This window comes from Carcharodon carcharias, chromosome 19 (genome assembly GCF_017639515.1).
Source record: "Carcharodon carcharias isolate sCarCar2 chromosome 19, sCarCar2.pri, whole genome shotgun sequence".
NCBI lineage: Eukaryota > Metazoa > Chordata > Chondrichthyes > Lamniformes > Lamnidae > Carcharodon > Carcharodon carcharias.
Genome location: NC_054485.1, coordinates 52,808,081 through 52,828,831, shown reverse-complemented (window position 1 = coordinate 52,828,831; position 20,751 = coordinate 52,808,081). Strand labels below are relative to the sequence as shown.

The following is a 20,751-nucleotide window of genomic DNA, read 5'->3' as shown; positions in this document are numbered from 1 at the left end:
AAGATCCCAAAAACATCAATGAGATAAGTAAGCAGATAATCTGTGTTGTTGGTGTTCGTTGTAGGATTAACTTTGGCCAAAACACTGGGGATATGGCCCCCTGTTCTTCTTCAAATTGTCCTATGGAGTCTTTCAAGAGGACCTGAGAGAGCACCTGGGGCCTCAAACATCTGAAGTTTCAGCCTAGATTATATGCTCAAGTCCGACAGTCAAGCTTGAACCTACAGCCTGCCAACTTAGAAGTAAGAGTGCTACCATTGAGCCACTGACAGACCCTCAGGGTGGACTTTAAATTATTAAGTGTATCTAAGCCATTGCTATGACTGCAATTACCCACACAGTAACCCAATGTCAGACTCTCCAACTCTATTGACACAAACATTTGAGACAACGTCAAATTCTCTTTATTGTATAATCATCCCTGAACATTGTTTTCTCTTAAATTAAATTACCTCTAATTTATTACTGTTGCATTCGCAGCGTGATGCACAAGCAGGAATTGGTTAAATCATTCAGATAAAGCTTGCATTATGAAAGCTTTGCATTCTTTGAGGCAAAAAAGTATTCAGGGCTGCTGTATCAGGGTACCTATCAGGCTTAACGTGAAGAAGTATTTCTTTAATCTGTAATAAATATAAAAAAAGCACAGTCAAAAAGAATGACAATTTTCCTAATTTTCACCCTTCCTGAAGAAATTGACTCACGCTGGACTGTCTCTCCCTGTGTGCTCTGAGAACGATATTGGGATAGTGATTGGAAATTCAAGGTCCAAGTTCAGAGATTAATATCTCAATTGAGACCCTGATTGGGTTGGGTGGTTTTTCAGGGCTCCCTGGTGCCCACATTAAACAGGAGATAACACCCTGCATATGTTACTGAGAAGCTGGAATGCTTCCCCAATTCCACACCCCTTCCCCAATATGCTTCCACTCCACAAACGCTCTCCTGGCATTGTTCTCAAATGGGCAAGCTACCTATGGAGGTTCAACTGGTGATTTCAGCTCAGTCAATTCATATTAATGGGGTCCAAGGTCCAGTTTTGACCTGGGTTCAAGCCTCCTGGATTGGGTATGCAATGTGCCCTTCTTACTGCCTTTATGCCCCAAACCATTTCCCCATCAACCTATACACCCACCATATTGTACAAGAGAGTTGGTGATCACATTTGCATTGACAAGTGACAAGGGCGCAATGTGGACCTTCCACCTCCACTCTTGGCTGCCTCTTTACTTGTTGGACAAAATAAAGCACAACAATCAGGTTAAATTGAGGTTTGTGCCACTAAGCATCTGTTCTCAATAGAGATTGAAGTGGAGATTCGGAGAGAAAAGAAATATTTTCATCCAAGGGCATTACTTTTTGGAATAGCTGCCCAGCTCACCTTCCTCCTCTGCACTTTGATCATGGCACTTCGCTGCTGTCAGCCCTCCTCTCTAGTGTATGCAACTGCCAGGCAACGACAGGCTCAGACTGAACTATGATAAGCTTGAGGTGAATAACTCACTGAGCTCACTGGTCTGCAGGGGGAATGAAGCAAAGGGCAACCAGTACCTGTGGTACTGTATCCCACTGATAACTGTTAACATCAGAAGACAAGAAGTGGAAGAAAAGGAGGCAAATTAAAAAGGGGAGTGATTTTGACTTTTGGTGATAGTGTAAATCAGGCAATATCTCTCTTAATCTTCATTTCCATTGAAGCCTTGTAATAATTGACAAAATAACAGTGGTGGAAAGGTGGGTCGATGAGGAAAGTTTTTTTTACACAGCCATGTCTGAATTGTTATGATCCGGAATGCACTGCCTGAAAAAGAGAGTGGAAGCAGATTCAGCAGTAGCTTTCAAAAGGAAATTGCATTAATACTTGAAAAGGAAACATTTTCAAAGCTATGAGGGTAAAAGGGGGATTGATTGGTTGAATCTATCAAAGTGCCAACAGAGGCATGATGGGCCGAATGGACCTCCTGTGCTGTAAGACTCAATGATCTGATATCTCCCATTTTACACTGTCACCCAAAGTCAACATTACCCTTGTTCTTTCTTTGGGGTAGATCATTTTACTCTTTCCTTATTTGTATTCCTCTAGCTTTTCCTGTCTCATCAAAACCAACAGTGGAATTTTATGGCCATGTTGTGGTGGGGGCAGGAACATAAAATGTGGCGAGCCATTCAAAACTCCACTGACTTCAATTGGAGGGGCCGTAAAATTCCACTGCAAGTATTCTAGTCAACTGGTCAGTGCAATTTCCCTGGTAACGTTGGTTTATGTGGTAAACATTGTTTCAGAACTAAGCCATATTGACGATAAAGGTCACAGATTTAACAATAATTCTGTGTTGAATCAGATAATTTAGCCAGGGCATTGGGTAGGCATGTTTCTTACAATTGGTGAAAGTTACCCCTGGAGTAGTGAAGGGTAAATCCACCAGGTTTCTGGGCCTGATGACTATTCTGCACCCCTTGCTCAAAGCCAGTGTGTAAGGACAAGGTGAGGCTTCACTCTGATGTTGCGTACAGCCGAGCAGCTGCCAGCGCACAGGTTGGAGGTTCAGACATGAATAATGAGCACCTGCACATGGTACCAAAGGGTGACTGCCATTTGTGTATCACCATATTCCTTTGAAGAAATCCACACCTTCATGGGAGAAGGTAGATGTGGTGTGTAGAAGAAGAGAACTGAAGAAGAGAAAATGCATGTGGTCTCTTTGCTAGGAGAGGATCATATTCAACTTTGTGGACCCATAGATGAACAGCTTGCTGAACATATTGTTTTGAGTTGCCTTTTAAGAATGGCAGCTTTCTGGAGGACCAGGAAGACCCTTTGCCAACAATTTGCCAGTAAAGAGTGAAAGCCCGTATCCTGATCATTAAAAACAAGGAGGGGAGAAAATAGGACTGACTTTCTTTTCAAAAAGGAGGCACCTTTTTTCAGTCTTCGCAGTGTTAACGATTGTGTCTACGCATCTCACGAGCCATTCGACAAAGTTCCAATGTGCCACAGCAGCAAATCATCATCGCATCATTACAGATGGTTCCCTGTACAACAGAGAAGGAGGTTTCAATCAAAGCATCCAACCATTATACAGCAGCAGCCAACAGAGCAACAAGAATACTGAACTATGCAGTCAAAATAAAAGGTTATTGATCATAAGAGGTTATGCTGAAACTATATAGCCCTCTAATCAATTCACACTGTGCCCATTTCCAATTACTGAGACCCAAGGGAGATTTTCAAACATTGAATGTGTCTCAGAGAACAGACAGCAGGCTGATTCCTGGGGGAGAATTTTAAATACTGGATGGAAAGATGGTCTAACAAGTGGGTGAGAGGAGGACAGGTGTTGTAAGCACCTTCCCAGCTGTTAATGTGTTCATCCTACCTGATTTTCCAGAATGTTCTTGCATAATTTGGACAAGTTCCTACCCATGCTGTATTTGCTGGTGGAGGTTTTCAATAAGGAGATGTGAAATCACAAGAAACGTTTAAATTTGAGTAAATTTAAAGGGACATCGTCAGGCTTTAGAAGTTGCTATATTTTCAATTGTGGGGGGATGGATTTTATGCAGCCCACAAGAGTAGAAACCTAGCATGTGGTGTAACTGAATGAGGCAGAATGAAAAATTCTCTGATAGTGGGTTGAGATGCAGAGAAAAAGTCAACAACATGTTGACAAGATTACTTCAATCCAGCTTGTGGTGGGTTCACACTTGTAATACATTTGCCCGCCATGATGACTCATCAGTGCAAAGCTTTTCTGATAAAGTCAGTAACTCATGAGAATCTCATTGCATATGGCTCGCGCTTGCTTAAAATTGGCTTGCACATCAGTTGGCTTTGTGCAGATCAGTGATCTTCCTTGTTGAAATCTATAACACATGGGAGGGGAGCAGGAGAATGGCATTTTGCATGTTGGGACCATCAAGGGTGAGTCAGTGGCGGGGGTGTGGGGGGAGGTGTGGAGTGGGGTTGGGGGCATGGAGGAGTGGAAGAGGGATCCAGTGGAGAATGGACGGTGGGGTTGGGGGCCTCGAGGAGTGGAGTGGGAAGGGCCTGGTGTCCTCGATGAGGTGGGGACAATCAGTCAAAGTAACAAAATGAGGTTCCTAAAGGGCAGGGTCAGTACTGTCCAATTTTGTGTCCATCTCAGAGTGTGGCTGGCAGAGATCTTACAGGGCTTTGAATTTATCTGCAACATTTCAATTATCCCCATTGGGAGTAATTGTGGACAATGTCCTTTACAATGCATAGAAGGAAGGGCCAACTGAGCCTGCATGTTCAGCCAAGCCCCATAGAGTGGTGAGTATAACACTGGGCACTAAGTTGAATATAGTAAACAAAACACACAACATTGTTTCTTCCATAACGAAAGAAATGTCCCTAACTCCTCTGTGACCATCAATGCATGCCAGCCATGAGGCATACCAGTACATTTAGCTCTCTGACTAAGCTAGTCTCAACAAATAACAATGATGCGCACATGAATAAAGTGAAACCAATGTAATGTGAAATATTTACATGAAATTTAAATTTGAAAAACCCATGCCATCTTTGTGCTCTCAATAAATCTTATGTTAATGGAAATAGGAGTTGGGCAGGAAAGTTTTGGCTGTGATGCAGGACCTCCCTGTTTGTCCAGGAGGATCTTTTATAGCCTGCCCATTGCTGCTGCATTGTCAGCTGATGCCATGTTTCATCAATGAAAAGCTTCCCCAGCTGCAGAATCACACTTGTCTTCTGTGCGCGCCGGCAACAAGTTAAATTTTAATTGTGATCACATTGGAAACAGGAAAAAGCAAGAGAATAGAAGTAGCGTACAATTCCAGTTCTGCTGTTTTGGGAATAGCACGCCACTGATATAATTCTGTCCAATGCTTCTTTCAGCCTTTGTACAGTTTAGTTGGATAACAAAAATGACTGTAACAACAACAATGTCAACAACTGATCAAGCATCTATCATGTAGAATTAATCCAAAGCGTTTCTCAGTGGCATAAGTAAATGAATTGGATGCTGAGCCAAGAGCAGAACTTTAAGATAGGTCAGCAATAGATTAGTCAAAAATTTACATTTAAAGGAGAAGTGAGAGTTGCAAGGTTAAAGGATTCAAATTTTAAATTTGATGCACTGGGGGGACTTGAAGCGAATGTCAGACATTGATGCCCAGGGCAATAGATGAGTAGGACTGGGTACTGCATAGTTTAGAGACAGCGCAATTTTGAAACTGGACAAAGACCCTTTTTAGAATGACTGAGGCTGTGTCTGGCTGTGACCCTTGAACAATAAGAGCTAATAGCAGTTTCTCAGGAACTGGCACTTTTTTGTTTCTGAAGAGACCCCAAACCTCCTGTTGGCTGCAGAGACCAAATTCAAAGGGAACTATACAAAGGCCATCTACATTTCATAAGTCAGTCCTGGCCAATTGGAGCCAAATCGTCTCCTAGGACAAATGACCCAGCAACATCCCTTTAAGACTTAATGATTGGAACATTAACAATCTCAGGGACCCAAATGAAGGGATGCACACCCTTTTCAAAACCAGAATGGAGAGGTGGGAGTCATGTGACATGAAACCCTAGCTGGTGGAACCAGTGATATTACCTTGTGGTATGGAAAAATCTCAGTCTGCCATCTTTACCATCTCCAAGCAGCAGTACAGCAAAGGAGCTCTGCCCAGGCTGAATACCTGACTCCAACTATACCGCTTCTACTGGAAATTCTGTCACATTGCCTACAAGGCTGATTCATCTTTGTGTGCCTATCTTATCGTGGAAGTCAACTCTACTGAAAAAATGAATCATCCAGCATCACATTTCAGTCTGCTGACCTCTGTGAAGGAATACCTCATTGGACTTTCATTCTGGACTCTCGACACACATGAAATAATTTTTCTCTGTAGTCTTTGCCCAGTAAATCTTTCTTTTTCTATCCCTCTTTTACAGTATGAGTACACAGGGGCTACATAGTGAACCGCCACCCCCTTCCAATTGGCATATTGAGTGTGTGTAAGTACATATTGAGTTTGTAAGTAAACTAACTTTTTGAGTTTATCCTATCTTGAGTTTGCTGTGGAGTTATTAATGAAAAATTAGATCACACCAAAACCAAGGGTTGGGAAATGGAAAGCAAATCAAAACACCTTTCCGTTAACGGACAGGTGATGAGAGGAGAAATTACAGCTGTTTAAATTAAACCTCCTCCTGTCCATAATAAGAGCATTGGAATTGTTAAGTCTGAAGGTGACAAAGACCTGATTGAAGGTTTTGTTGGCAGAAGGGCAGAGGTGAGCCATGTTTTCGCTCTTGTGGGGCTCAATAAACCACCCCTGCCATTGAAAATATAACAGCTTCTAAAGGCTAGCAATGTCACTTTAAACTTACTCAAAAGAAATTTAGAAGATTCTTGTCACTTCACACCTCCCTGTGGCAAGCTCCCACCACCAGGTACCGCATGGATAGGACCTTGCACACATTCTGCAAGAACATCCTGAAAAATCAGGTAGAATCAAACCACTAACAGCTGGAAAGCTGCTTATAACACCTGGAGATGGAAGTAAGCAGCCCCTGTGATGGAGGGTTTATGGGGTTGGAAGCTATGTTCTGGGTGAAATAGGATGCAATGGTTGTGAACAGTCTGACTGGAACTCTGACTGGGGAAGGAGTTGACGTCAGCTGCAAGAAAGTGGTGTTTGTGGTAGGTGCCCAAAATAACGGTTCTGGTCATCTTAATGCTTAGCTGAATAAGATTGTATCTCATCCAAGTCTAGGTATCAGACAAGTAATCTGAAACCACAGGGATAATGGAGGGGTTGAGAGATGTACTGCAGAAGTGGGGTTGGGTGTCATTAATGTACACCTGGTAGTTGACCCCATTTCTGTAGTTAGTGTTGCTAAAGGCAGGATGTAGATGAGGAAGAGGACAGGAAAAACATGGATCCAAGCAGCACTCCCAAGATGATGGTATGGGGTTGGGAAGAATGTTGTTGGTAGAGATCCTGTTGTTATTATGGAAACATAGAGAGAGCAAATGAGGGCAGTTCTTCTAAGTTGGATAATGGTAGATACTTTAGGTTCATTCTGGGGCTGCGGAAGGTTTAAAACCTACTGGTTGTTCTTCAAGCAATGATTATAGGATAGATGAACATGGATCTAGGAGAACAAAAACAAAAACAGAATTACCTGGAAAAACTCAGCAGGTCTGGCAGCATCGGCGGAGAAGAAAAGAGTTGACGTTTCGAGTCCTCATGACCCATCGACAAAACTTGAGTTCGAGTCCAGGACTCGAACTCAAGTTCTGTCGAAGGGTCATTAGGACTCGAAACGTCAACTCTTTTCTTCTCCGCCGATGCTGCCAGACCTGCTGAGTTTTTCCAGGTAATTCTGTTTTTGTTTTCGATTTCCAGCATCCGCAGTTTTTTTGTTTTTATGGATCTAGGAGACGACAGCATATTTGAGGATGTTGGAAAAGGAAGATAAGCTGAGAGGTTACCTGGACAGGGTGATCAAGGATAGGCTTTTTTGAGGAGATGGTGATAATGACGGTTTTAAAAGAGAGGGGAATAGTTCCTGAGAAGAGGAAACCAATTATATTACCAGCTGGGCATGGGAGCAGGGAGACGTTGGGTGGTCAGCAGATCAGTGGGAATGAGGTCAAGTGAATGGAAGTCAATCTCACAAATGAGATGGGAGAATTGAGAAGCTGGAAGAGAAACTAGAGGGTGATTACAGATCACGGATGAGCTGACAGAGGGATGGTTTGGAGGGCTAGAAGGAGGCAGAGAAAAAGCTGAACCTTGCTGACAAAGAAGTCCACAGCTCTTAGCACTTTCAGAATGGATGGTACTGAAAAAAAGGATTAAGAGGCAATTGGTGATGAAGAAAGGAAACTGGTGATTCTCTTTGCTCTCCTGGGTGATCCTGGAGTAGTGGGCAGTTCTGACAGAGCAGGATGAGGCCTGCTAGGACTTGTTGTGATCAAGCCTGAAATGACCATAGGTAGGGAAGCCAGATACTAGCCAATTAATTCCTTCACTATTAGGGGCCATGCCTTCAGTTACCAATACCCTAGTTCTGGAATTCTCTTCCTTAACCCCTCTGCCTCCCTAACCCTCTTTTCCCTTTTAAGACACTCCTTAAAATCTACCTCTCAACCAAGCTTTTGGTCATGTTCTCTAATATTGCCATATGGCTTGTTGTCAAATGTTGCTTTATAATATGCCTGTGAAGCAACTCAAGATGTTTTATTATTTTAAGGATACTAATCAAATGTAATTTATTGTTGTTGAAGCCTGTGCCACATGGACTTGGTGGAGTGAAGAAGGAATCTTTACCAGGTGAAAGATCAGGTTTAGAGGCAGTGATGATTTTGTGGGGGACACATTAATGGGAAGTGGAGGGAGTGGTTGAACAGCTCGTCAGTTGCAGAGTTATTGCGGCAATAGGAGGGCAGACATTTGGGAGTTTGAAAATCATAAATGCTTTAGGAATGAGTTCTTTCCAGGGGTGAATGCAGAAAGAAATGTGGCTGAAGAGGTTTAGGTTAGGGAGCTGAGAGTGGTGAGGGATGTAAAGCCATGGTCTTGACAATGATTGAGTCAATGGAAGAAGTGAGGTCATGGGAGGTGAAGAGGTACAATACATGTGTGGTTGGAATTTGACTCAGTGGCCAAAGCACACTGTCTCTTCACTGCAGAGCTGCAGAAGGGAAATACTGCAAAATTACGTGTTATCAAGAGGGTGGACCACAATTTTTCATAGTGCAGCTCTACATCATGCCAAAAGGGAACAGAGGAAGACATCACTGCCATCAATGCTAGTCCTGTGGTACACATCAGCTGCAGTTATCCTTGTAGCAAGCACACTGTGAGCCCTTCCACAAAATGGTCTGCAGCAATTCATTACAGCTTCTTGAAATGCGCAGCCGCTATCACCTTGAAGCATAAGGGCAGCAGATACATGGGAACACCATCAAATTCCCATCCAAGTCACACATCATCATGACTTGGACATATGCTGCTTCTCCTTCACTGTCACTGGGTCAAAATCCTGGAACCCTGTACCTAACAGCACTGTGGGAGCACCTTCTTTACACGAACTGCAACAGTTCAAGAAGGCAACTCACCACATTCTCTAGGACAACTAGGGTTGGGCGATAAATGCTAGCTTTGCTAGAGACGCAGACTCCCAGAATGAGCATCTTAAAAAAAGGTAACATTACACCTAGCTATCTTCTATCTTTAAGTCTGTGCAGGCAATTCTGCAGAGTGATTGCCAGGCACGTGCAGATCCATCTGCAACTGTGGATGGGAGAAATACCGCCAGTGCAGTTGGGCATAATCTGTCTCTGGAACACCTTAAATAACATATTATCCCCTCACTGTGTGTCAGCTGTGGCCCTGTCTGTAGCACTCTTGCCTCTGAGTCACAAGTTTCTGGATGTAAGTCCGCTTGAGCGCAAAACTTTGGCTAACTCAGAGCGCTGCACTGTCAGAGGTACTGTCTTTCAAATGAAATGTTAAACCAAGGCCCTGTCTTTTCTTTCAGGTGGATGTAAAAGACCTTATGGTACTATTTTGAAGAAGAGTAGGGGAATTATCCCTGGGGCAGAATTTTACTCTCCCCCGCCGGTGGGTTTGCAGGATGGGTGGGTGGGGGAGTGGGGGGCACAAAAATTCCCTGCCCAATATCTGTCCTCAATTTTACAGGGCTGGCGAGGCCTAGGGCCCACTCTTGCCCCAATTGAGGCCGTTAGGTGGCCAATAATTGGGCAGTTAAGGGCCATTTCCCATGTGGCCTCAATTTGAGGTCGCTGGGTTGAGTTCAAGGGTTCAAGGGCATACTGCTCGTGCCTCAGGTGGGAAATTAGTGTTGGGGCTCAAGGGTCCCCTTTCCACATTGGCTGCAACTCCCCCAAGGTTTGCCCCCATGCATCGTCCCCCTCCACCCCACGCAGGTGCTCCCGCCCAACAGGCTGCTCCATCAAGGCATCCAAGCATCTCTCCCCAACTCCTGGGCCTCACCTCCCCTCCCCACTGTGAAAGCTCCAACACTTACATGGTCCTGGACTCAGGGACTTTGAATTTTGTAGTCCCAGCCCTGGCCATTGTTGCCTCTGATGCTGCTAGGAATACAGAGCTGCCATCCAGTCTGAGGTGGGACTTTTGCCCGAGTGTGGGGTGGAAATCCCATCTCCAGCCAATTAAAATTCCATGGAATTATGAATGGCTATGGGGCTGCTGTGATCGGCAGGAATGTGTTCCCAACCAATTCTTGGGAGGGAGCTTGGGAGTGGGAAATTCTGCCATCTGAAAAATCCTGGCCCTGGTGTCCACGCCAATATTTATCCCTTAATCGACATAATAAAACATATTATCTAGTCAGTATCACATTGTTGTCTGTGGGAGCTTGCTGTGCGCAGATTGGCTGCTACATTTACAGCAGTGACAGTACTTCATTGGTTGTAAAATGCTGGGATGTCTGATAGTTGTGAAAGGCGCTGTATAAATGCTTAGGATTCTCGAGGCCAATGGCAGGCCTTCCCTGGAATCAAGATCCCAGGGGTGGAAGTCTTGCCGACCAAGAGCTGTTGCCCAGTCAGAGGCTGGTAGCTCTTGTGCTCAGCACTGCTACAGGGGAGGCAGTGGCTGCTGCCAGAAGGATAGGCACTGGAGTACCAGGATTGCCGAGTGACCCAGGCCATAGGTAAGTAAAATGGGAGGATTGAGGGTGGGAGGGGGCACGCGAGGGAGTGGGGGGTTGGGGTTGGGGGGGGTGGTAGTGTGGAGAAAAATGCAGGGGGGGGAATGGGGGTGATGGGGAGGAATATGCAAGGGGTTGACAGCAAGAAGAGGGGGTAGCTCCCAGTGGGCCCCTCCCTTCTGGTGTACAGTCTCTCAATCAGGCACTGAAAATGGAGTCGGGCCATGGTGCGGCATGCACAGCTTACAGAGGCAGCTGAATATTTAAATCATTCATTCTTTTTTCCCACTGCACCTTTTCTTCTTCCTCAAAAGAAAAATGTATTCGGAGATTCCCATACTCCTGAACAATCGCAGTACCAGAGCACCTGATGCCATTTCCTAATTGGCTGAACAGCAATGGGACGGGAGTCCATTGTCCCAACAAGTTACAAGGAATTCAAACACAGGCTGTAGAAGCCAAAGAGAAATGCAGTGACTCACAAATATCTTGTAATGGAAAGATCTATGAGGGGGGAAAAGAGCTGTGGAGAAATTACAATAGATCATCCACCTACCTGGATACCATATGAAAGACGCATATGAGTTCTCACTGCAATCATACTTCCAGGCACACAACCCAAACAGCAATTCTCGCCATAACTATTGGCCACATAGCAATCCATTAAAAGTGGGCAGAGGAGACCACAACAGCCTATGAAAATAAACATAACTTTTAAGATACTTTTTCATTCTTGTCATGAAGCTATTAATGTATATAATATTTTGGAAAACATTTTTCTTTTAAAATAGACATTTAGTATGTGGGTGTGTCTTAACTGGATTAAAACCAGCTCGTCTGGGTGCTTTGATGTGTGCTAGTTTTGATGTGTAAGAGAGGAAGCGTGCATTTGCATTTTTTGAATAGAGCATTCAAGAAGTGGGGTGAAAACTGACGCTTTTCTAGCAGTTACCAAGCAATATGTTTTTATTACTAATAAAGTTGGTACTATGAAACGGGTTTCATTGTTAAAAGGTGAAGTTCAAAGCGGCTGGTGAGACAATGAGAATTTGAATTCAATCAGTTGGTGGTAGGTATAACTTCAGTAGTTTTTGGGTGTGCAGGGCAGAGGCAATGTAAGGTCAAAAGGCAGCTGCAAGCCTCCAACTGGCTCCACAGCAACCAAAGTGAAAGAACCTCATTTTGAATTTGTAAGGTGAAAATGCTTTGCCTGGTCTTTGGTTAAGTCTATGAGTTTCTGTTGCCTTTATGGAGATTAGGTTGGGAATTTGTTAAAAGTTATGAAAGCAGTAATTTGTAGCCATGTGTATATATTTTTAACCTGTATAAATTTATAAAATGTTTCTTTTAGTTTAATGTAAAACCTCGAGAACTGGTGGTCTGATGCCTGAATTTAGAGTCGCATCTTAAACATAACTCTTAAAAATATAGATTATGACAGTTGTTTAAAGTTTCCCTCTGGGATTTTTACCAACTACATCAGTCACAACAATTCCCTAGATTCATCTGCTGTGAAACAGTAGTCTTAAACTAATAACCTAGAGTCTGTGGCTTCAAATCCCACATTGCAGCTTGAGGATTTAAATTCAGATTTTAAAATGTGAAACTAAAAAAAAAGTGCTTGTATCATTAAGAGTCATAAAAACCCAAGTGATTCACTCATGCCCTTTAGGGAAAGAAACATGCCGTCCTCTTCCAATCTGGTCTGTATGTCACTCTAGACCCTCACTCATGTGGTTAACTCTTAACTTCCCTTCGAAGTGACCTAGCAAAGCATTCAGTTGCATCAAAGCTGTTGGAGCACACAAACTGCATCAGTTTATGATAGTGGCCCACCACTGCCTTTTGGGCACCAAGAAGTGACTAATAAATGCTGACCTTGACAGTGATCACCAAGTTAATTAATAAAAGGAATTACAACAAATAAGAGTAAATGCCTTTCAAATTTCTGCCGCTGATGCTTTGGGCGGAATCCTGTTAAGGCATCAGGGATCTCTTCTGGTTGGAGAGTTGGCGAGAGACCCGCGCTGCCTCTTTTCAGGAAGCCCCACTGAACCACAAGCCAGTGATGGGCCTTTCCCTGGAATCAAGACCCGGGTGGTGAAAGTCTTGCCTACCAAAAGCTGCTGCACAATCAGAGGCTGGCAGCTCTTGTGCTCAGCAGAGCCACAGGAGAGGTAGTGGCTGCTGCCAGAAGGACAGGCAGTGGAGTACTCGGATTGCGGAGTGACCCAAGCCGCAGGGAAGTAATGTGGGAGATGGAGGTGGGGAGGAAAGGTGTGGGGGCTTCGCAGGGTGGGGGTTTGGGGGAGAAGGTTGCAGGGGGGTTAGCAGCAAGGGCAGGAGTTTGCTCACAGTGGGCCCATCCCTTCCAGATGTCCAGTGTCTCAATCATGGAAAGAATGGATGGGAATGGAGTCAGACTGAGGTTCATTCAAGTGCTGTTTACAGACGCAGCTGATCATTTAAATCATCAGCCCCTCCACGGAAGTGGAATTATGATGGGCCAAGAGTGTGAAATCTGACGTGTGCAGGTTAGAATAGGTAAGAGGGGGTCTGAACCTGGCTGATTCATTTGGATAGCCGGGGTACTCCTTTGGAGAGGCGAGGTACTCCTTTGGGAATGGTCCAGGTACACCTTTGGTGGAGGTCAGGTGCCTTTGGAATTGTTAGAAGTAGACATAAATGTGTATAAAAAGTGCATAAACTAACTCCTGTCAAGCTCATTGGAACTGTCAATAGATCCGTCAAAATCAACTGTCAATACTGTCAGAAGCACCTGTCAATGGTTTGCCTCTGTGCACCGGCATTATGTGAAAGATTGAAAAAAACAATAAAACAAAAACATCCCTCCAGCTTTTCCCCCCTCACCCCACACATACTCCCCAAGCCCCATCCATGCCCCCCAGCCACCCCATAACCTCCCTCGGTCATTCTGAGTCATACAATTGGAACAAAGAGGAAGTCTTCAACAGATTCATGTGGACCAGATTTGAACCCAAATCTCAAGCACAAAAGTGGGGTAAACTAATACCCACCTATACCCCCACCCTCCATTATCACCCAGTCTCCTAATCAGACTGCAGGTGCTAAAGACTGGAATTAGGTCTTTTACAGAGGTGGAAGTATAAATGATGCTGGGCTGGCCCTAGGCAAAACAAAAAGAGACAAATAATTTTAATTTTAAGAAAAGAAACTTATATCTGTCTAGGCAGATGTTCATTAGGACTTCCTCTTTATCACTAGAAGTGAAAGCTCATAAATAGTTCACTTTGAATCAAATACTCCAAGATTAGATACCATGCACCAGGGAGTAAGAGTCACAGGAAATGCCCACCCTCTGTCCCCCATATTCCTAACCTCATATAGTTTACACCTGCCAACAGCTATTCAAAATTAACATTGTCACTTCCAACCTAGCAGTTGTTGTATTTCTAAGTTGTCAAATTGAACATTTGGAACTGGATTATAGCTGCTTTCTATGGTGAATCTACATCCAATGGGATCTACATAGAGTGTGCTCCAAACTCAGTATAACGTAAACAAGGAGACTAGAGAACTCCCCAGTACATACTCTAACTATTCCAAAATATTGCGAGAGCAAAAGTACCTGCTCATCAAAGTCAAGAAATGGGGAATAGAAATAACAACAATTTGTATTTATATAGCACCTTTAATGTGTTAAAATATTTCAAGGCACTTCACAGGAGTGTTAAATCAGACAAAATTTTACACTGAGCTACATAAGGAGATATTGGGATAGGTACCAAAAATATGGTCACAGAGGTAGGTTTTAAGAAGTGTCTTGGAGGAAGGAGTGTCTTGGAGTAGGGAGAAGCAGAGAGGCAGAGACATTTAAAGAGAAAATCTCCATATTGAACACTCAGCTCTGGTAAAACATTGTTAGATACAGGATAGTGTGTACAGGATATTGAATCAGAATCTTCAGCTGTCCAATGTGACATTTTCCATTTCAATAAAGGAAGGAGATTTTGATCCCAACAGTTGGGGATTGATTCAAACCCCGGAGTTCAAAGCAGACTTGCCACAGATAGAGGTCCAAAATTTTGGGTGTTGAATTTCTATGCAGTATACAAAGTAGATAGAGAGAAGCTGTTCCCACTCGTAAAAGGACCAAGAACAAAAGGGCAACAGATTTAAAGTGATTTGCAAAAGAAGCAAATGTGATGTGAGAAAAAAACTTTTTCACACAACGAGTGGTTTGGGCTTGGATTGCACTACCTAGAAGTGTGGTGGAGGCAGGTTCAATTGAGGCTTTAAAGAGGGCATTAGATGATTATTTTAAAAAAAGCGCAAGGGTACAAGGAAATGGCAGGGCAATGGTACTAGGTCATAATGCTCATTGGAGAGCCGGTGCAGACAGGGTGGGCTGAATGGTGGCCTCCTGTGCCATTAAGATTCTGTGATTTCGTGATCCTGTGATGTATTCTCCCGTTCATTCATAGTAACTATTACGGAAGTTCTGCAGATGTCCTGCTGAAATGGCATTGATATCGCTTCTCCAGGATTTTCAACAATCACCCATTAAGGTTATATTGTATGATTGAGAGAAACCTCATGGTAATTCAAACCATTACAGATTTATTGGCTTATTAAGTGTCATTGTAAAATGTCAAATGTAAAAATAACTGTGGAGTGAGTGCTAACATCTAGAATTAGGTAACAATTCAATAGATGCCTTGTGCAGCCCCTCAGGCCTAGACTTCTCTCCCCAAATCTCTCCACATCTCACTCTTCCTATAAGACCCTCCTTCAAATCTATTTTTTGATCACCTGTGCCCAAGTCTCTTTGGCTCTCTGTTATTTTTTTTGTCCAAAGTGCCTTGAGATGCTTTACTAGTTTTTGCTTGTTTCATAAGTTCATACATACTTTTTTGCCTTTGGGGCAGTCTTGGAAGGATGCGCAGGCTGATTATCAACCTGTTGATCTGCGTCATGAACAATCTCTCTGTGGCCATCAAGTCCTGGAATGGGACTTAAACCTGGAGCTTCTGGCTCAGAGGCAGGGAAACTGCTTACTGAGCCACATGACCACACTTTTTCTTAGGTAAATGTCGGTATGTAAATGCATTTGTTGTTTGTTATCCTAAGGAGTCAGGTTTTTCTGATTCTGTATATAGGTTGAGCTCTATTTGTGGCCAACTGTAAATTACTGAGTATCTCTGGGGTGCCTCTTGGTCAGTGATACCATGTGGTGGCTCAAAAGGACCGTAAAAAGAGTCTTGATGAGTTAAAAAGTGACCATAGAAGGCTGAGGGCATGGCCGCACTATGGGAGGCAAAGGAATTCGCTGATGCACAAGGAGCCAGAGTTACACGAGTGCCAAGTTCTCAGAGGATTGGAGGAGGTTACAGAGAAACGCCCTTCATACCAAGGCATGTTGTTAACCCAGCCATCAAAGGATATTCTAATCAAACCATCTTTCTGCCATTTTTTGTGAAGACGTATTTGTGGACAGATTGAACATAACGTACATCCCCAGGACTAACAATCTCCTGTAGAAAGAACTCACCTGAGCGTTTGCCCTCTTCCCTGATGAGTTGATGGAAAGAGTGATTTTTAAGACAACCTGAACTCAACTCGCTACAATTACATAATAAAGAATTAATTGATCAAAGACTTACAGACGGGCATATCATCACAAATGTTGCATAATCCTGAGCTCCACTGCCCACTACCTCCTCCCACAGCTCCTGGCTGCTGAACGATTACAGTCGTTGATGCCATGTTTGAGATTAGTGGCACAATGTCTTTCGGAAGAAGCTAACAATTTTAGGCAGGCTGCAAAATAAATCAAGTTATTATGATGAGCAGTTAAATCCCCTGAATGCTGGAAGTAAATCTCATTTTGAAAACAAAAGATGGGATACAAGAATGGTCTCCTTCTGTGCTATAACCATTCTCTGATTCTATGTAACTTACTACAGACCTGAATGTCCCAGTTTTGATCATCTATGCTTTCCACTAGGTCAACAGCTGTGATCAAAAACACTATCTGCTCTCTAAGGTGTATGTAAAAATTCCATGGCATCGTTTTAAAGCAGAACAGGGGGGAAATATGTCCTTTGTCTAGCCTTTATCCCTCAGCCAACATCATTAATCAGAGTACGTGGCCATTATCACATAACCATTTGAAGCATCCTGCTGTGCACAACTTGGCTGCCATGTTTGCTGAGGTGTCATATGGACAGGATACTGGTCCTAATAGCGTTTGGTTCTCAGAGAAAGAGACAGTTGAAAATGTTGACACTTTCTGTGGGCTGGCATGCACCACCATGATGGCAGTGGCTACAGCAGTCAGTGCTGAAAATAACAGCCCACAATGACCCTTGGTAACTCTATTTGTAGTACTTGTGACAAAACCTACCTCGCAAGAACTGGCCTCTTCAGCCATCAGCAAAGGTGCCATATGAAGACACCTCAACTGAAATGGACTTGTTTTCTGCATAACAAAAACAGAATTACCTGGAAAAACTCAGCAGGTCTGGCAGCATCAGCGGAGAAGAAAAGAGTTGACGTTTCGAGTCCTCATGACCCTTCAGCAGAACTGATTGAATATTAGAAGAGGGGTGAAATATAAGCTGGTTTAAGGTATTTTCTGCATGTCCATGTTCATTCTTGGACAGAAGGATGCTATGCTCTTGGTTCTCAGAGGAGGATCAGATATTTCCTGCTTTGAAACCACTTATTTCCTTCTGCCTTCATGGAATAAATGATCCATTGTGTGATGATACAAAGAAGAGGAACCCAACTATTGGCAGATTTCAAAATAGTCCAGATAATGGACACAGGTGTCAATACAATGGAAGGATTAAAGACAGGCAGAATGAGGATGGAAGTGCCTTTAGCAGACCTGGCTATTATAGAAGGAATTCTGAAGAGTTGAATAAAATAGATGAAGGGCTGGATAGTGGAAATGTGAGTGATCACATCACACAGGACAGAGTTATCCCATCCAAAGGCCAATTGTCCAGAGTGGATACTTAAGTGACATATATTCCAGAGGGGTCTGGTGAATGAAGGGATTGGACAACTGTGGAACGTGCAGGAAAAGCTACTGAAGTGAGTCTGGAAGTGACTCTTGCATCAGAAAACGATCATGTACAAGAAGATGAGTCTCTGACAGTGCAAGAGGGAGAATCACAGTAAGTAATTCCGACAGACTGCAAGTAGAGGTCATAGCTTGAATAGATTTGACAATTAAATAATGGTTATAGAACAGTATTGCAATGGAACTAGAAACAGAAATTCCCATGATTGTGAGGTTTTGGTGGCTGCCAATAAACTTAAGAATAAACTAATGAGAGGAAAAACAAATGGAATTAGATATTTGAAGACAGTTTGGAGTTTATAACGTTTAGGTTGACTTCTGGAGTCACAGATTTCCCAAAATGTGGTTGAAGTCATATCATGTGGATAATCATTTACTGTGGGATAACGTACACTCTATGAAAAATGTAAGTGAGAAAAGAATACAGATTGATCTTGCTGGCTCGAAATAATGCTGGAGAGAAAGGAAGCCTCTAAAATTAAATGAGTGGACACAATCCATCAACCATCAGATTGTTTTACAAAAAATGTGTGCACGAAGAAATCATTAGGGCTCCTGGAAGAGAGGTGTCTCACAATGTGATGCTTTATGCAGAACATAGAATTTTGAATTAATTTGTGTTGAAATTTTATATTTAATTGTATATGGGTCATGGGTATGAACTGGGGATTCACTTTATTTTTATTCTTTCATGGGATGTTGACATCGCTGGAGCGGCAAGTGTTTGTTCCCCATCCTTAACTGTTCTTGAGAAGGGGGTGGTGAGCCGCTTTCTTGAACCACTGCAGTCCATATGGTGTAGGTATGGCCACAGTGCTATTAGGAAGAGAGTTCCAGGATTTGATCCACTGACAGTGAAGGAACGGTGATTTATTTCCAAGTCAGAATGATGAGTGGCATGGAGGGGAACTTGCAGGTGGTGATGTTCCCATATATCTGCTGCCCTTGTCCTTTGAGGCAGTATAGGTTTGGAAGCTGCTGTTGAAGGAGCAATCATGAGTTGCTGCAGTGCATTTTGTAGATGGTACACACTTCTGCCACTGTGCATCAAGGGTGGAGGGAGTGAATGTTTAAGGTGTTGGATGGGTGGTGCAATCAAGCAGGCAGCTTTGTCCTGGATGATGCCAAGCTTCTTGAGCGTTGTTGGAGCTGCACTCATCCAGACAAGTGGACAGTATGCCTTATAAATGGTGGACTTCAGCAAGTCAGTAGGTCAGTTACTCACTGCAGAATTCCAAGCCTCTGACCTGCTCTGGTAGCCACAGGCCTGAATTTTCCACCCCCATTGGCATCAGACATTATGGCGGTTGGAGGGGTGCAATATGGCAGAAAGGCCAGAAGTCGGTTTCATGCCACGTGATCATCCAGTAGTATCTGCCATGCAGAATGCTAATCCAGCTGGAGGCCGGCATGAACACGCTTTGCATCCCGCTAATGGGACCAGAATCGTCGCCTCCATGCCTGATTTACTGTTATGCCGGCAGGAAAACACGCCAGCCCAGAACACATCCTGACAAGTGTGACGTGCAGAAGTCAGGACTTGTTAGGGCCTTGTTCTCATCCTGAACACCTGGAGAGCAGATGATGCTGCAGCCCTACAGCTACCTGACCCTGGAGGAACATGCATGGCATGCTGGGTGGATTCTCATGGCCATGGCTCCACCGTGAAGCAGCTCACAGAAGGTGGGAAGTTTCTGTTGATGTCTGGGGTCTCCTTTGAAAAATCATGGTCTCGGCCACTGGCTGCTACGGATGATTGTCAAGGCGGCTGGGAGAGGAAGGTGTACCGGGGGCAGGGTAACGAAGATGTTGGGATGGGTGAGGTTGGGAGGGGGAACGACGGTGTCGGCGGGGAGAGTCCGGGGAGGTGGGGTAGTAGCAGAACAGGGGAGAATGCGGCAGCTAGGGAGCAGGTGTAAGGGAAAGGGTGCAGAGGCAATACTGGGTGGTGGGGGGGGTGGAAATCAAGGGTGGAGGCTGGGGGGGGGATCAAGGGTGGGATGTTCAAGTGTAAGGGAGGGGCTTGTGGCATCAATGTCTGCCTCCTGGGGATAAACTGAGGGTGGGTGTGATAGGAGGAAATGGTGAGTATGAGAGGGAGGTAGAGGGAACCAATAGGGTTGGAGGGTGAGGGTGCAACAGTAATTGTAGAAAGGATGGCAAGGGTGGTTGGTGGGGCCTCGGAGGCAGACACAGACCCTGGGGCTGGGAAGGAGGTGGTTAGGGAGGTCAATGTGGATGGGGATGGGATTCTTGGGAAAGTGGGGAACGTGCACCTTCACTTAGATATCCTGGAATGACAAGGGTTCTGGTTGGTAGGTGTTGGCAGGGAGGTAGAAGCTGATGCCAGGCGGTTCAACAGTGATGGGGGAAAAGGATGGGGGAACTTAAAACAAACCTTATAATGACCATGCTTCTGAAATCGAAAGTGAGAAGAGCCTCGTGTTGGGCGGGCACAGGTGCTGAATGGGAGTGTGATCAGTGGGTGGGTGGTGATCCAGGTTAGCTCAGATGGGCAACTGAAAGAGAACCCCAGCAGGTAGCAGTGAAAATACCTGGGACATTGAGATGAGCATGATTGACAAAGGCTCTGCATGCGTGGGAGAGTGCTTGCATAAGGCTCCGAAAGGCCTTGTCCCACACGCACACTTCCACACACTTGTCCCTCCAGAATCACTCGTGGTCCGGCTGCATGCAGCTGACTGCTAGTGGTGGTGGGGGAGAGAGGGAGGCGGAGGGTGCGGGGTGAGGGGAATCGCGAAGCCTGTAAATAAGCTGAAAGACACAATTACATGTTACTCAGTGAAAGTGAGTATATTTTCGGATTATAAAGTGAAAAAATGTGCTCACCTGTGCAACTACTTGTGATCAGAAATTCTTAACTTTTCTAGACCTACTACTTCTTCTAGGTGCTGCCCTGACATCTGCAGGAGTGGTGGAGATGACCAGTGCAATGGTTGACCCTGTTGCCCCTGGTGCCTTCAGTATA

At 44.2% G+C, this 20,751-nt stretch overlaps 1 protein-coding gene across 1 annotated transcript; it reads right to left on the bottom strand.

Annotated features, from left to right (window-relative positions):
• Positions 1-388: 388 nt before the first annotated feature.
• LOC121291705 (cornifelin homolog) lies at positions 389-16,492 on the bottom strand. Its single transcript, XM_041213197.1, has 4 exons — positions 16,336-16,492; positions 11,247-11,383; positions 2,920-3,033; positions 389-623 (listed from the first exon to the last, which is right to left on the bottom strand). The coding sequence occupies exons 1-3, from the start codon at positions 16,436-16,438 to the stop codon at positions 2,941-2,943; spliced, it is 333 nt and encodes a 110-aa protein (XP_041069131.1). The 5' UTR covers positions 16,439-16,492; the 3' UTR covers positions 389-623; positions 2,920-2,940.
• Between the last annotated feature and the right edge of the window lie 4,259 nt (positions 16,493-20,751).

Excerpts from the sequence above, each read along its gene's own strand:
- LOC121291705 (XM_041213197.1), bottom strand. The coding sequence starts at position 16,438 with ATGGCATCAACGACTGTAATCGTTCAGCAGCCAGGAGCTGTGGGAGGA. Across the intron at positions 11,384-16,335 it reads TTGTGATGATATGCCCGTCT|GCTGTTGTGGTCTCCTCTGC; the intron begins GTAAGTCTTTGA and ends TTATTTTCATAG. Across the intron at positions 3,034-11,246 it reads GTCTTTCATATGGTATCCAG|GGAACCATCTGTAATGATGC; the intron begins GTAGGTGGATGA and ends TCTGTTGTACAG.